The sequence below is a fragment of the Dasypus novemcinctus genome, unplaced genomic scaffold (genome assembly GCF_030445035.2).
Source record: "Dasypus novemcinctus isolate mDasNov1 unplaced genomic scaffold, mDasNov1.1.hap2 scaffold_157, whole genome shotgun sequence".
NCBI classification, from domain to species: Eukaryota; Metazoa; Chordata; class Mammalia; order Cingulata; family Dasypodidae; genus Dasypus; species Dasypus novemcinctus.
The window spans coordinates 750,149-767,637 of NW_026688157.1; the positions used below are offsets into that span (position 1 = coordinate 750,149).

At 38.2% G+C, this 17,489-nt stretch overlaps 1 protein-coding gene across 6 annotated transcripts in view; it reads left to right on the forward strand.

Annotated features, from left to right (window-relative positions):
• The window catches only part of PBRM1 (polybromo 1), a 196,262-nt gene that overhangs the window by 95,279 nt on the left and 83,494 nt on the right, over positions 1–17,489 (forward strand). For all 6 annotated transcript variants that reach the window (XM_058292596.2, XM_058292602.2, XM_058292600.2 and 3 more), the window contains 2 exons: positions 1,929–2,571; positions 16,943–17,154. In XM_058292596.2, coding sequence (XP_058148579.1) covers positions 1,929–2,571; positions 16,943–17,154 — 855 coding nt within the window. The remainder of the gene's footprint in view (positions 1–1,928; positions 2,572–16,942; positions 17,155–17,489) is intronic.

Sequence of the window (17,489 nt, forward strand, 5' to 3'; positions counted from 1 at the left end):
TGTTACCCAGGTTCAATATTTAATAAGACTTTTTAACAAATTATTTTAAAGCAGCTCAATCACGTCATTTCTTTCCAATATAGTTTAGTATGCATCTCTAAAAATTGCAGGCATGTTCTTAAAAAAACATGAAGTCATTATCAACCCTAACAAAATTAGGAATAATTTTTTTGTTTCATCTAATACTTGAAAAATTTTTAAATTTTGATGATTGTCTCGCAAATGTATTTTTACAGTTGATTTCTTCAAATCAGGATCTAAATAAGTTCTATATATTATATTTCATTGTTAAGCTCTTAAGCTTTTATAATCTAGAGCAGTCCTCATTTTTTTTAACTCCGGCCACTGACTAACTAAAGGAACCACTTTTTTGTACAGTGGAGTTCTGTATTTGTTTGGATTAATCTAAGACTAATTTAAGACTAAGTTCTGAATTAGTTTGCTTCCTTTATCCTTTATCATCCTTTTTTCTTATAAATGGAAATTAATTCTAAATACTTGATTAGATTTAGTTTTCATCTTTCCAGGGATACTTCATAAGAGGCTCCTAACATTTAGATTGCATCAAATAAGTTTCTTTTAATCTGTAAGTTCCCCTTGATCTCTCTTTTTTTCCCCCTTAACATTTTATTTGTTGAAGAAATTGGTTTTGTACTATTAGTTTCCAACAGTCTGGGTTTTGCCAGTTGCACTCCTATGTTGTAGTTGAGCATGATCCTCTGTCCTTTGTATTTCCTATAAATTGAGAGTTGGAGCCAGAGGCTTAATCAGATTCGGTTTGATCCCTCATTCCCTCTCTTGGGCACAAAAAACAGCTTCATAGGTGGTATATGTCTTTCTATCAGGTGGCATATGATATCTGGTTTTTTGTTTCTGTTATGTTAACATCTATTGATGCTCACTTCATTTACTTATTAAAGGGATGCAAAGTAATGATAGCATTACTTGTATCATTCCTTGCTCATTTATTAACTTGAATACTTCTCTATAGAGAAATATCTAATATTTGGTTACCCAGTGGTAGTTTTTGTTTTGTTTTTAAAGGAAGATAAAAGCATTTAATTTTTGTTGTTCATCTCTTTCCCCCTTTATTTACCAGTTCAAAATAGTGCATTGGTTTTCTAACATCCTCCAACATGTCTTCAGTTTTTTGTTTGCTATGTATCATTAAGAACTCCTAGAATTAAGCATATTGCTGAGTTTTAATCCATTGCAGTCATTACTGTAACTGACACTTATATTGTCCTAGTTCAGTTTATATTTTCTTTTGACAAGACCATGTATAAGAAGCAGGTTATAGATTTATTGCTATCTGGTGTTTCAATATATACCAGGCTCATCTTTTACAGACTGAGAATCAGACATTTGGCAAGGAACCTGACCTCTTAGTGGGTATTAGTATTTTAAAACTATAGTCACAGGGCTAGTCATTGTTTTTAAACATTTTTAATGGTTAGAGCTAGAAAGTTTGTATGTGAGAGAGTTTATATTTAAAGATAAAATACATCATAAATTCATACTTATACTTTCAATTGAGATTCAAGTCTAAAAGATATTTACTCAGTTTCCTCTGTCTTATATTGGTATCTCTTTTTTTTTCCAATGATGAAGATCTTAGTTCTCAAGGGCACCAGAGAGGTGGTGGAATGAGAATGTCACATAGCTGCTCACTTGCTTTATTCCATCTTAGTCACAACAGTCTCAGTAAAATAGTATTTACTTTTCCACCAGAAACATGTTTACTAAAAAATGGTTTAAATTTTTTCCAGTTCTTTTTTATACTCAGGATATATTTCACTAGAGGTGTGCTAATTACTATTTTACCAATAACTTGGAATAATCTCCTTTTTGTGGTTATACCACCAAATGTATATGAATTTAGTTTCATTTATTTAATTTTACCCATTTAATTAAATCTCTTTCTTTAGGTAGGAAGAGTGGCATTTCTCCTAAAAAATCTAAATACATGACTCCAATGCAGCAGAAACTAAATGAAGTCTATGAAGCTGTAAAGAACTATACTGATAAGAGGGGCCGTCGCCTCAGTGCCATATTTCTGAGACTTCCCTCCAGATCTGAACTGCCTGACTACTATCTGACCATCAAAAAGCCTATGGACATGGAAAAAATTAGAAGTCACATGATGGCCAACAAATACCAAGATATTGACTCGATGGTTGAAGATTTTGTCATGATGTTTAACAATGCCTGTACTTACAATGAACCTGAGTCTCTGATCTACAAAGATGCACTTGTCCTTCACAAAGTTCTGCTTGAAACTCGGAGAGACCTAGAGGGAGATGAGGACTCTCATGTCCCAAATGTGACCTTGCTGATTCAGGAGCTTATTCACAATCTTTTTGTGTCAGTCATGAGTCATCAGGATGATGAGGGAAGATGCTACAGTGATTCCTTAGCAGAAATTCCTGCAGTGGATCCCAATTTTCCAAGCAAATCTCCCCTTACTTTTGACATAATTAGGAAGAATGTTGAAAATAATCGCTACCGGCGGCTGGATTTGTTTCAAGAGCATATGTTTGAAGTATTGGAAAGGGCAAGAAGGATGAATCGGTATGTTTTCTCAGCCATTTCTTTTTGAGACAGTGTGATGTTTAGTGAAAAACAGAAGAAGGAATACTGCTTTGATGTAATAGTTGAGCTTAGATATATAATTACAACTGGTAATATACTATCCCAAATTCTAATTAGCCAGAAATTCTAGAGAGCTGGTATTTTCTGTGGGGGAGAAAAGGCATCTACTAAATCAGCTAGATTAGGGCCAGTGAGAAGGAATAAGCCAAAACCGAAGGTCTTTTGAAAAACCAACTCTGAAAATACAGCCTTTTGTAGAACATGATTTTTAAAGGACTGAATGCTTAAATTAGAAATAGTAACATGATTTTTATTTTTAGTTTGAGTTCAAGCCAAGAATGTTTTAAATAAATTGAAATAGCTTTAAGGTATCAATTTGAGGTTAGACTGATTTAATTTTTCAACAAGTCAATTTTATTGATACATATTAATAAAGCATACAGTTCGTTCAAAATATACAATCAGTGGTATTTGGTATAATCACATAGTTGTGCATCACCTCAGTCATCATTAGAGCATTTTCATTAATTCAGTAATAGAAATAATAAACAAAAAGCAAACTAACAAGAAAATTCTTCACCTCTCAATCTCTCTATGCTCCCTCTGCTGTACATAGCTGCCATTTCTGCCTATTCTTTAAAAAATTACTAATTTATTAAGCAGTTTTATTGAGATACATTCATATACCATATGATCTATCCAAAGTGTATGTATAATCAGTGGCTTTTAGTATAATTACAATGTTCTGTATTCATCACCACAAAAAATATTTATAACAATTACTACAAAAGAAAAAACTCCATTCCCCTTAGCAGTCCTTCCCCAGTCCTACATAACCACTAACTTCAGCTTTATAAAATTTTTTTTTAACATTTTTATTTTTGTTTATTTCTCTCCCCTTCCCCTCCATTGTCTGCTCTCTGTCCATTCGCTGTGCATTCGTCTGTGTCCACTTGCATTCTCGTCATGCCTCACTGGGAAACTGTGTTGTTGGTTTTTTTTTCACTGTTGTCGCGTCATGCTGCATCAGCTCTGTGTGGGTGTGGCGCCACTCCTGGGCAGGCTGTGCTTTTTTCACATGGGGCAGCTCTCCTTGCAGGGTGCATTCTTTGCGCATGGGGCACCCCGCATGGCACTCCTTGCACACAGGCAGAACTGCGCATGGGCCAGCTCACCACATGGGTCACGAGGCCTTGGGTTTGAACCCTGGACCCTCCAGATGGTAGGCGGATGCTCCATCAGTTGAGCCACAACCTCTTCCCCAGCTTTATAAATTGATTTACATTTACATTTCATATAAGTGGAATCATATAATATATAGTACTTTGCGTCTGGTTTCTTTCACTTAGCCTAATTGTTTTTTGTGGTTTTTTTTGTCTGATACTAACATCTTGTAGTGTTAACATACATTTATTCAATTTCAAAGAAAAATAGATTTATATATGCAATTTTACCCATATTCATATTTCACATGCAGTTTTACTTTTTCTGTACATTCCAAGTTACATTTTTTATCTCTCCTTTTAGTAATTTACATGATCTTTAAACTCCTTTCAAACCCACATAATAGTACTGTTAGTTATAGACATTATGTTGGGCTTTCATCTGTTCTATCCATTTTCATAGATTAACACATATCCTTTTTACCAGTCCTGTACAAGTTAACCCTCAACTTTCCATTCTCTAACCTCGTTCTATTTTGTAGTGACCCATATTCAGGTTATTAATTCCATGAAATTACACAATATATTTAGTTTACAGTAGCACAGTCATATAGTATTTGTCCTTTTCTGCCTGGCTTGCTTCATTCAACATAATGTCCACCAGGTTCATCCACATTGTCATATGCTTCACGACTTGATTTCTTCTTAACAGCTGCATAATATCCCATTGTGTGTATATACCACAATTTATTTATCCATTCATCAGTTGATGGACACCTGGGTTTCCATCTTTGGGCAGTCATGAGTAACTATGAACATCAGTGTGCAGATGCCTGTTAGTGTCACTGCTCTCAGTTCTTCACTGGGTTGCCTGTCAGGTCTACATTCAACTTCCTTAAGAACTGCCAGTCTTCCACAGTAGCTGTACCACTCTACATTCCAACCAACAGTGAATAAGTGTTCCTGTCTCTCCATATCCTCTCCAGCACTTGTAGTTTTCTGTCTTTTTGATAGTGGTCATTCTAATAGGTGTGAGATGATATCTCATTGTAGTTTTCATTTGCATTTCCCTAATCACTAGTGACATTGAACATTTTTTCATGGGTTTTTTTTTGCCATTTGTGTTCTTTTGACAAATGTCTGTTCAAGTCTTTTCTCATTTTTTAATCTGGTCGTTTGTCTTTTTATTGTTGAGTTCTAGTTTCTCTCTATATATCATGGATATTAAAACCTTATTGGCTATGTGATTTCCAAATATTTTCTCACATTGAGTTGGCTGCCCTTTCACCCTTTTGACTAAGTCCTTTGAGGAGCAAAAGTGTTTAATTTTGAGGAGCTACCGTTTCTCTATTTTTTTCTTTTGTTGCCTGTGCTTTGAGTGTAAGGTCCAAGAAACCACCACCTCCTCCAGGTTCTTTAGGATGTTTCCCTAAATTTTCTTCTAGTAGTTTTATGGTCCTGGCTTTTACATTTAAGTTTTCAATCCATTTTGAGTTGATTCTTGTATAGGGAGTGTGTTAGGGGTTCTCTTTCTTTCTTTGGGTTCTGGATATCCAGTTGTCCCAACAGCATTTGTTGAAGAGACTGTTTTGTCCTGTTAACATGACTTTTGTAGGTTTGTCAAAAACCAGTTGGCCATAGGTGTAGGTTTATTTCTGGATTTTCAGTTTTATTCCTCTAATCGATATGTCTGTCTTTATGCCATTTCCATGCTGCTGCTGTTTTTTTTTTAAGATTTATTTTTTATTTATTTATCTCCCCTTGCCCCTTCTCCGAATTGTCTGCTCTCTCTGTCCATTCACTGTGTGTTCTGTGTCCACTTGCATTCTTGTCAGTGGCACTGGGAATCTGTGTCTCTTTTTGTTGCGTCATCTTGCTGCGTCAGCTCTCCATGTGTGCGGTGCCATTCCAGGGCAGGCTGCACTTTTTTCACAGGGGCAGCTCTCCATGAGGGATGCATTTTTTGCACATGGGACTCCCTTATGTGGGGGATGCCCCTGCGTGGCACGGTGCTCCTTAGCGCATCAGCACTGTACTTGGACCAGCTCACCACCACTCAGGTCAGGAGGCCCTGGATTTGAAACCTGGACCTCCCATGTGGTAGGCAGACACTCTATCAATTGAGCCAAATCCGCTTCCCACTTCCATGCTGTTTTGACCACTGTAGCATTGTAATATGTTTCAAAGTCAGGCAGTGAAATTCCTCCCACATCATTCTTCTTTTGAAGAATGCTTTTGGCTATTCGGTTACATTTTCCCTTTCAGTTGAGTTTGGTAATTGTCTTTTCTATTTCTGTAAAGTAGGCTGTTGGGATTTTTATTGGTATTGCATTGAATCTATAAATTAGTTTGGGTAGAATTTACAACTTAATGATATTTAGTCTTCCAATCCATGAATACAGAATGTCTTTCCATTTATTTAGGTCTTTCAAAATTTCTTTTAGCATTGTTTTGTAGTTTTCTGCATATGGGTCCTGTACTTCTTTGGTTAAATTGATTCCTAGGTATTTGAGTCTTTTTGTTGCTACTGTACATGGAATTTTTTCCCTGGTTTCCTCCTTAGATTGTTCATTACTAGTGTACAGAAACATTTGCATGTTCATCTTTTATCCTGCAACTTTGCTGAACTCGGTTATTAGCTCAAGTAGCTTTGTTGTAGACATTTCAGAATTTTCTAAATATAGGATCATGTCATCTCCAAATAATGAGTTTTACTTCTTATTTTCCTATTTGGATGCCTTTTTTTATTTCTTAATTCCTGTCTAATTGCTCTAGCCAAAATGTTTTTATCAAGATATGTTGCTGGATTTTGTCACATGCCTTTTCTCCATTGATCAAGATGATCATGTGTTTTTTTTCCTTCAGTTTGCTAATGTGATGCATTACGTTAATTGATTTTCTTATATTTAACTGGCCTTGCATACCAGAAATTAATCCACTTGTTGTGATTTGTCTTTTCATATGCTGTTGGATTTTATTTGCAAGTGTTTTGTTTAGAATTTATTCAACCTTTAGAGGGATTGTTGTGTAATTTTCTTTTCTGTAGTGTTTTTATCTGGCCCTGGTATTAGGGTGATGTTGGCTTCATAAAATATGTTAGGTAATTTTTCCTCCTCTTCAATTTTTTGAAAGTGTTTAAACTGGATTGGTGTTAAATTTTCCCAAAATCCTTGGTTGAATTCATTTGTGAAGCCATCCGGTCCTGGACTTCTTCATTGGGAGATTTTTTTTTAAACTTTTTATTTTTATTGATGTGTATTATTCATACATCAACATACATAAATAGTGTGTAGTAAAAGTTGTGAACTTAACAAAATAAACATGCATAACATCATACAGGGATCCTATCCATCACCCCTCCCCCTACACTCTACATTGTGAAACATTTGTTACAAACTATGCATGAGCATCATCAAAATATTACTTCTAACTTTAGTCCATATCTTATATTTGGTATATTTTTCTCCTAGCCCACCCTATTATTTTTTTTAATATATTTTTATTATATGACCTTACAAAACAATCATGCACATGTGTAGAATTTCCATAAAATACCCCTTTCCCAGCTACCACACTGTGGTAGAATGTTTGTTACAGGTTATGAGGTAATATCATCAGACTATTACCACCAACCATGGTCCATACCATACATTTGGCACACTTTTTCCATACCCATCCATTATCAACACAGTACATCTTTGGCGTTGATGCAAGAGTATTACTGTTAACCACAGTCTATCGGTCATACCAGTTGTATTTTTCCCATACTTCTCCACATTCCCACCACCCTGCCAAAGGGACATACATCCACTGTAGCTCACAGAAGGACATTCTTGCATCTCTACCATCAACCATAATTCTCAACCACCTCTAGGTTCACTGTGTTATTTAGTCCCTACGTTATTCTCTAGCTTTCTTTCAGTTGACATTTACATCATTGGGAGATTTTATATGACTGATTCAGTCTCTTTACAAGTGATTGGTTTTTAAGTTCTTGTATTTCTTGTAGCTTCAGTATAGGGTTTTGGAGCATTTCCAGGAATTAGTCCATTTCATCTGGGTTGTGTACTTCGTTGGTATACAGTTTCTAGTAATATCCTCTTACGATCCTTTTTGTTATGTGGGGTCTGTCAGAACTTTCCCCCTTTCATTTCTGATTTTATTTATTTCCATCTTCTCTCTTTTTTTCTGTTAGTCTAGCTGGGGGTTTGTCAATTCTTTTGATCTTCCCAAAGAACCAGTTTTTGGTTTTGTTGATTTTTTTCTGTTGTTTTTTGTTGTTCTCAGTTTCATTTATTTCTGCTCTAATCTTTGTTATTTCTTGCCTTCTGCTTGCTTTGGAAGTAGTTTGCTCTTCTTTTTCTAGTTTCTCTAGTTGTTGGTTAGATCTTTGATTTTAGCTCTCTCTTCTTTTTTAATATAAGCTTTTAGGGCTATATATTTCCCTCTAAGGACTGCCTTTGCTGTATCCCATAAGTTTTGGTAAGTTGTGTTCTCATTTTCATTTGTCTAAAATTGTTTACTAATTTCACATACAACTTCCTCTTTGACAAACTGATTATTTCAGAGTATGTTGTTCAGCCTCCACACATTTGGGTATTTACCTCTTTCCCATCTATTCTATTGATTTCCAGTTTCATTCCATTATGATCTGAAAAGGTGTTTCGTATAATTTCAGTCTTTTTATATTTATTGAGACTTGCATTGTGACTTAACATGTGGTCTATCCTGGAGAAAGATCATGAACATTTGAGAAGAATACATAACTCACTGAATTTGGATGCAGTGTTTTGTATATATCTGTTAAGTCTAACTTTTTTTATCATATTGTTTTTTTTTGTTTTTTTTTTTTTTAATTTTTTTATTTTTTATTGACTTTGTAATAATATTACATTAAAAATATATATGTGAGGTCCCATTCAACCCCACCCCCCCACCCCCCCTCTCCGCCCCCCCAACAACACTCGTTCCCATCATCATGACACATCCATTGGATTTGGTAAGTACATCTTTGGGCACCTCTGCACCTCATATACATTGGTTCACATCATGGCCCATACTCTCCTCTATTCCATCATGTAGGCCCTGTGAGGATTTACAATGTCCGGTGATTACCTCTGAAGCACCATCCAGGGCAGCTCCATGTCCCGAAGACGCCTCCACCTCTCATCTCTTCCTGCCTTTCCCCATACCCTTTGTCCATTATGTCCACTTTTCCCAATCCAATGCCACCTCTTCTATGTGGACACTGGATTGGTTGTGTCCATTGCACCTTTATGTCAAGAGGAGGCTCAGATTCCACCTGGATGCTGGATGCAATCCTCCCATTTTCAGTTGTAATCACTCTAGGCTCCATGGTGTGGTGGTTGTCCTTCTTCACCTCCATCTTAGCTGAGTGTGGTAAGTCCAATAAATCAGATTGTAGGTGCTGGAGTCTGTTGAGGCTCAGGATCTGGCTATCACATTGTCAGTCCAGAGATTCAAATACCCTAAATATATCTTAAACCCCAACATTAACTGCACCTCCAGCACATTAGCATGAAAGTCTTATGAAGGGAGATCCCATCTGAGTCCAGATTCATCACACATAAACACCATTTCCAAAGAGGGGCCATCTGCCCTGGTAGTTAACCCCATCGGCCATGACCATAACTCCCATGGGTCTCTTTAGCCCTCAAAGGAACCAATATCTGGGGGTTGTATCTGCTTTATCTGTCTCTCTGGCTCTGCTCAGTTGTGCATGAGGGCAAACCTTCTGCCAGCCTCCAGACTCTTTTTTAGAAACTCGTAGCCATATAAACTCATTTCTCCTTTCCATTTCCCCCTTACTTTAGGTCAAACAGCATTTTAAAGTCATGGTATTTTATGTAGACATGGATATTCTGCTGATCCGCATTGAACCTTCCGTATAAGGTCATTTTCCAGTTGCATCATCAGTTGGTAGTTGATAGTGGTCCCTTGTTGCCAGGGAGGCTCATCCCCGGGTGTCATGTCCCACGCTGGGGGGAAGGCATTGCATTTACATGCTGAGTTTGGCTTCGAGACTGGCCACATTTATCATATTGTTTAAGTTCTCTGTTTACTTTTTGATTTTCTGTCAAGCTATTCTAATGATGTGAGTGGTGTGTTGAAATCTCCACCTATTATAGTAGATATGTCTGTTCCCCCCTTCAGTTTTGCCAGTTTGCCTTGTGTATTTTGGGGGCACTCTTATTAGTTGCATAGATATTTATGACTGTTATTTCTTCTTGATGGATTGTCCCTTTTATTAATATGTAATGACCTGTCACTCTTAAAATTTTTTGCATCTGAAATCTGTTTTGTCCAATATTGATATAGCTACTTCTGCGCTTTCCTGGCTACTTTTTGCAGGGAGTATCTTTTTCCAACCTTTCACTTTCAGCTGGTTTGTATCCCTGGGTCTAAGATGAGTCTCTTATAGGCAGCATATGGATGGCTCGTTTTTTTGTTTTGTTTTGTTTTAATCCATTCTGTCAGCCTATTACTTTTAATTGGGGAGTTTAATCCACTCACATTCAATGATATTGCTATAAATACATTGTTTCCTTCCACCATTTTATTTTGGTTTTCGTATGTCTTATTTTCATCTTTTTACTCTTTTGGTTATCCTTTCTGCTCTTCATTCTTCTGTACTCTCCTCAAGCCTCTCTCTTCTGTCTTTTTCTTTCAGGCTCTAAGGTTGAAAAAGAGTTTTAACAAACTCTCTTAGTTTCTGTTTGTGAATATATTAAACTCACCTTCATATTGAAGGACAATTTTGCTGGATAATTTCTGGCTGGCAGTTTTTCAGTATCCTAATTGTATCATACCACTGTCTTCTTACCTCCGTGGTTTCTCATGAGAAATCTGCACTAAGTCTTCGTGGCTATACCTTGTATGTGATGGTTTGCTTCTCCCTTGCCGCTCTCAGAATTTTCTCTTTTATCTTTTATGTTTGACATTCTGAGTAGTATGTGTGTTGGAGTGGTCTAATCAGATTTATTCTGTTTGGGGTCCAAGGTGCTTCTTGGACGTGTAAATTCATTTCTTTCTTGAGATAGAGTAATTTCCAGCCATTATTTCTTCAAATACGCTTTCTGCCCCTTTTTCTTTTCCCTTCTTTTCTCCTTCTGGAACTCCCATGACATACATGTTATCATTCAACTCAATTTTTCCCATTCTTTTGTGTGTGTGTGTGTGTGTGTGTGACACATTACTAGCTTCCAGATATAAGGCAGGCTTCAATGCTCTTTTTTTTTCCAAAGATTTATTTTTTATTTCTTTTTCTCCCCTTTCCCTCACCCCGCATTGTCTGCTCTCTGTGTCCATTCGCTGTGTGTTCTTTTGTGTCCACTTGCATTCTTGTCAGTGGCACTGGGAATCTGTGTCTCTTTTTTTTGTTGTGTCATCTCGCTGCATCAGCTCTCCGTGTGTGCAGCACCACTCCTGAACAGGCTGCGCTTTTTTCACGCAGGGCAGCTCTCTTTGCGGGGTGCACTCCTTGGGTATGGAGCTCTCTTACATGGGGGACACCCCTGCTTGGCACGGCACTCCTTGCGCACATCAGCACTGTGCGTGGGCCAGCTCACCACATGGGTCAGGGAGCCCTGGGTTTGAACCCTGGACCTCCCATATGGTAGGCAGACACTCTTATCAGTTGAGCCAAATCCACTTCCCATCTTTCTTCAATTTCAGTTATTCTGTCTTCAGTGTCATTCTTTTTTCTGACATTTCTGTTGCATGCCTCTAGTGTGTTTTTTATGTCACCTATCATGTCTTTCATTCCAAAAAGCTGTTACTTTTCTATTCAGTGTTTCAGATTTTTCTTTTTTGCTTGCTTATTGACTTCTTGATGTCACTTATCTCTTTCTCTGTATTGTCGTTCAACTCATTAATTTGATTTTGGAAATTTGTGTGCATATTGTTGATTAGTTGTCTCAAATCCTGTGTCATTTCTGGGGCTTTGATATATTCCTTTTTGGGGGCTATGTCTTCCATTTTCTTAGTATGGCTTGTAATTTTTTGCTGATGTCTAGGCATCTGATTAGGTGGTAAGTTTATGCAGATGCTCAGTTTCTCTCTTTTGTAGATAGTGGCGGGAGGCAGTGTATTACTGCTTTTCTTTGATTCTTGGTTCATCCTGTTCTGGGTCTTTAGGATTGTCCCTGTTATTTGCTCAAAACTGGCACTGGACCCAATAATGAGTTGAAGACCCGCTTCCTAGGGCCTTGTGGAAGGAGGCTATAAAAGCCAGAAAAAGCCTCTCTCACTTAATTTCCTCACATGCACTTCCTTGGTGTGCCACCAGATGGTGTTCCTTGGCATTCCTCTCAGTTCAATGCCTGGTCAGAATGTCTTATTACAACCTGGACAAGATCAATGTGATAGAGGTTCCTGCCTGGAGGCTAAGAGCCTTGTAATTCAAACTTTCTCAGAGGCAGTTCCCCAGCCTTGTCTGGCAGGTCCCTCCCTTTTTCTGGGTGGGAAAAAATTCCATTCCCCTCTGAATTCTCAACAACCAGTCCCAGTCAGTAGAGAGGGAGAATGAAAGGGCTGGTATCTTTAGTCCTGGATATTTTTAGTTAAGAGCCAGCTGCCAAGGCAAACAATGGTTTGCCCCACCTGGCCTGGAAGGGCTTAGGGAACACAGCTGACCAAATTCGGGAGTCAAAAGCTCAATCAGCCTTAGGCTGTGTCCTTCCCATTTCCTGGGCAGGTGAATCTCTGGGGCCACGTTTTTAGCAACTGGATTCCAAGGCCTGAGAATAAAAGGTGTCTACAGTGTGGGGGAAGTTGCTGGCAGTAGCAGCTGCTGCTTTAACTCAGAGTTTTGCTGTTGTAATTCTTTTCCTTTGTCCCTCTTCTGGGTGGTGTCCAGCCTTCCCTAGTATCCTTTACCCTACAGGATTTTTTTCAAGGCTGTTTCATCTGTCCTCTAGCTATTTTTCTGGGAGAGAAGTGAGTCCCATGTCTTCCTAATTGGCCATCTTCCCTGCAATTTAATTTTGACCACCATGTTATGTACCTAAAAAGGCTTCTTTCTTCTGTCCCTCCCTTTCTTCCTCCCTCCCTTCCTTCCCTTTTTCTCTCTCTCTTTCTTTCCTTCTTTCTTTTCTTCCTCTCTCTCTCTGCCCCCTCCCTCCTTCCTTTCCTGCCTTCCTTATTTTTTGATCATCCAAATTTCTCTCTTTAAGACCCTTTTGCAAACATTAAATGCTCTCAAAGAAATACTCAAACTTAAATAGCCATCTAGTTTTTATTTGTGATGTATCTTTGTCACACTGTAAATAACATATTCAACTGTTAAATTCAGTTCAGTAACTATAGTGTATTTTATCTATGCTCTTGAAAGTGCTTATAAAGATACAAAACCTAATTCTGGTGCTTATACAGTCTACCATGCTGAGAACTAGACTTTTATGCAGTGCACAAAGTCATGTTGCCTAATTCCAGCTGGGGAATCTGCAAAGCTAGTTAAAGGTACATTTGCTTTGGACCTTGAAGAAAAATAGTCACAATTGCTATTTCTATTAAGCACTTGCTCTTTATAAGGCACCATGTTAGGCATGTTATATAGATGATCTCCAGCTTTTATTAGAGACATTTTAGGAAGGTGATCTCTTCCCAATTTGCATATGAAGAACCCAAAGCATAGGCAGAGAGAAGTGAGTTGCCCAGGGTCACACAGCCACTGTTATGTCTTATTCCCCATTGCAGAGGGCTGCTGCTCAACCTGTCGCTAAGACAGCAGTCATGGAATATAGCCATGGATAATAGCACTTGAGCTCTGTGCTGTGAGAACTTGAAGTCTGATGGATGGGACAGGACTTAAGCTTAGGAAACAATAATTCTGGTTATGAGATAATATATAATACAAGCCCGGGAAACAGCTGTGGCTCAAGCAGTTGAGCTCCCATTTACCATATGGAGGACCCGGGTTTGATCCCTGGGACCTCCTGGTAAAAATAAGAAAAATGGCATCCCAGACCTGTGTGGTGTGGAGAGGCGCTGGCCCCCATGTGGCAAAGTGATACACCAAAAAGACGAAAAAGTAAGAAACTGTAGCCTGGAGTTCTTCTGAAAGACATGAGCCTTCAAGGAAGAATGGGAGGATGAGAAGCAGTGGGGAAGATGTTTCAGAAAGAGTGAGTAGTTTGAGCAAAGGTTTAGTAGACTAATATGCTATGTTCAAGATTCAAGGGTAGAGTTGGGGCCAGATTGTAGAGGCCCTGGAATGATACATTTGGGACATGGTCTTTATTCTTGGGTAGTGGGGGTGGAAGTAAAGAGAAAGATGAGGAACATCTTGCAGTCAAAATCTACAGGAGCTGTTTAGTCATTTAACAGATGTTTATTGAGTAGCTGCCAGTTACTGAGCATCTTTTGGGTACTTGGGATATACCAGTGAACAAAACAGACAGGAACTCTGCTTAGTGTCCAATGATTGTCCTCAGTCTACTTAAATGGTCAAGTCTAAAGCCACTCTTCCCTCCTCCTCCCTCCCTATTCATCTTAGGGTTAGTTCTAAAAAGCATTTGTCTCTTAAATGACTTCCCAAAGATTGATTATTAGTAACTTTATCTTGTATAGATGACATATGTATTCTATGAATGAAGCAGATTTGTAGCTCTGGAAAATGAGCTCTTTTCCTTTTTTTTTTTTTTTAACTTTTATTTCAGGTTCTAGGACTTTTTTTTCCCTCTCTCCTCTGCCCCCCCCACCCCCAGTTGTCTGCTCTCTGTGTCCATTCACTGTGTGTTCTTCTGTGACCACTTCTATCCTTATCAATAGCACCGGGAACCTGTGTTTCTTTTGGTTGCATCATCCTGTGATGTCAGCTCTCTGTGTACAACACCATTCCTGGGCAGGCTGCACTTAACTTTCGCGCTGGACGGCTCTCCTTACGGGACGCACTCCTTGCGCGTGGGGCTCCCCTATGTGGGAGACACCCCTGCGTGGCACGGCACTCCTTGCACACATCAGCACTGCGCATGGGCCAGCTCCACACGGGTCAAAGAGGATCAGGGTTTGAACCACGGACCTCCCATGTGGTAGGCAGACACCCTGTCCATTGGGCCAAGTCCGCTTCCCAAAATGAGCTCTTTTCATTCTGTTGTTGGTGTGATTGGATTTTGCTTTTCTTTAGAAGCCTGGGAATGTGATCAGGGTGCATTTATATGAGATGGTAATGCACACAACTTCCTTCTCATGCCCAGGGCTTTATTGCAAAGCATAAGAGAGGGCATTCTTATCTTTTTGAATGAAGGAGCAGTTGTGACTATGTAGAGTATTTAATAATACTCTGCTGAATACCATGCTGCTGAGACGGGGGGGTGCATCATTTCACAGCATGATAAACTGTGGCTTTATCTACTAGCCAGTAAAGATTGGCATGCCAGTAATGTTACGTTCATACATTTGATAAAGAAGTCTACATGGAGTAGATTTCCACGTTGATCTCTAACAATGTTCATTCTTCTTCACCACTCGCCCCTACCCACCACTGTTACCCAACATCACCTAGGACTTCACACACCGGAATAGCAGGTATCTGAACAGTGGGGCTTAGCAGAAAAGAAAGTTCACTCAGGTGACAGTGGTTTTGTCTGTCAATTATATTCATTGTCAGTTTAGGGCTGCTGGTTTTCCTAATCTTCTGGATTCCTGGATTAAGCCCTCTAACTCCCTTGGAGGTAAGGGACCCATAGGAAGTTAGGGAGAAGGGAAGCATGAGGAGCCTCCTGTAATCTTTATTTTCTTATGCCAAATGTCTGCCTTATGTAAAGATTATCCACCAATTAAGGATATGAACATTCTTTTTCTATCTTGAGTTGTTGTTCTTGCTCTTATATTAACAAATTATTGTATTACTTTGTTCAGGCAAACAACAACAAAAATAAACGAGGTATATTGACACTTCCTTTACTATACCAAGTGGCATGATGGAATTATGAATCTGCCCTTTCACTGCACCCTGGGCTTACCAAAAGTACATTTTCATTTTTAATTTTTTACTTAAAATTGTAGGCTATTATAAGATTATTTACCATTTGACATTTCAAATGAATAGGCTTCAGATCTCTCTATTCAGAAAGCAGGTATCTAAAATAGTGTCAAAGGGATTTCTTCCCTTGGTAAGTTTTTATTGCTTTCCAACAAGTATGAGTATTTCTGTACCTGAAAAGATTTAAAAATCCTGTCATTTAAGTTGTTTAGGTTATTGACAGTGTTGTTTGTTTGCCAGCTTCCCTTTGCTGATGGGGGAGATGCATTTTGGAGGCCTTGCTGAGGTTGATGCTCTAATGGCATGTCAGCAGACAGTTGGCTGTGCTTGTTATGTCTGCCCCAGTCTGCCCCAGCCAAAGTGTTTCCATAACTGCTGATAAAATGTTTGTATGTAGGTAGCTTTGTGAATAATTTTTCAGACCCTGGTGTTCTTAGTTAATAAAGTTATATTTAAACCTTCCTCAAGACCACAGCACATTACAGATAGTAATTCCTTCCACTGTAAATTCTAGCTCAGTACCCTCATTTTACAAATGAGGAAAGAAGCTCAGAAATGTTCTGAATATGACACAGGTAATTATTTTCCATCTTACCCTATGTCACCGCTACTGTTTCCCCAGGATTATGTAGCTGTTTCTGGGAAACTAAAGTGAGCACTGACTCTAAGGCCTGTAAACATTATTGGATGCCCTCATGGTTTTGCAGTTTAGATTCAAATATTTGTTCTGTTGTATCAGCCTGGGCAACCAAGCTTGAAAAGAAAGTGGGCATTGCCCATATCTTTTGTTAACACTTTTATAGCACATTGGTAAAAATTAATACAAAGATTAGAGGCAAGTCAGTGTTGAATTGGTGTGGACCCTCATGTACAATCCTTGATTTTGACAGTTACCCTCTATTGCCAGAGTTGATTAATGCATGTGCCATGTACCTCCATAAGAAAATGTATGAGTCCTTTTCTTTTACATGAGCTCTACAAGGAGTGAACCTTAAAGAAACTGGTGGACATGAGGCTTACCATAGCAAAATGGTACTTCAAATTCTGTTCTAACACACTTCAAGGAGATATACTCTTCTTAGACTTGTACAGAAATAACATTGTATCAGATTGGAATTTAACACATAATCAAGGTTTATAAAAGCAGTTTGTGTGTCAGTGGATGTTCTTGATGCCTTTATAGAACAGATTCTGAAATCTATGAGGATGCAGTAGAACTTCAGCAGTTTTTTATTAAAATTCGTGATGAACTCTGCAAAAATGGAGAGATCCTTCTTTCACCAGCACTCAGCTATACCACAAAGCATTTGCATAATGATGTGGAGAAAGAGAAAAAGGAAAAATTACCAAAAGAAATAGAAGAAGATAAACTAAAACGAGAAGAAGAAAAAAGAGGTTGGTTCTTTTCATTTTATTAAATATAAAGAAATATTAATGTATTCTGTTCTAATTAGTCTCATTATTAGCTGTAGAGAAGAGTTTTGTTTTTGTAAATAAAGATTTTTGTGGTGTTAACTTCCAATAGACATGGTAAGAGAAATTTTTTTTTATCACGTTGGTCATTAGATTGGAAAAAAAAAATTGGAAGGTATATATGACATATCAATTATCCTAGTGTTTCAGAAAGTCAGTTAATTTACAAGTATGCCAGCATAATAACTTCTAGTATTACTGGTAGGTAAAAACATAAGGAACCAGCTGGGTCTTGCATTCTCAACACTGAGTGCCTC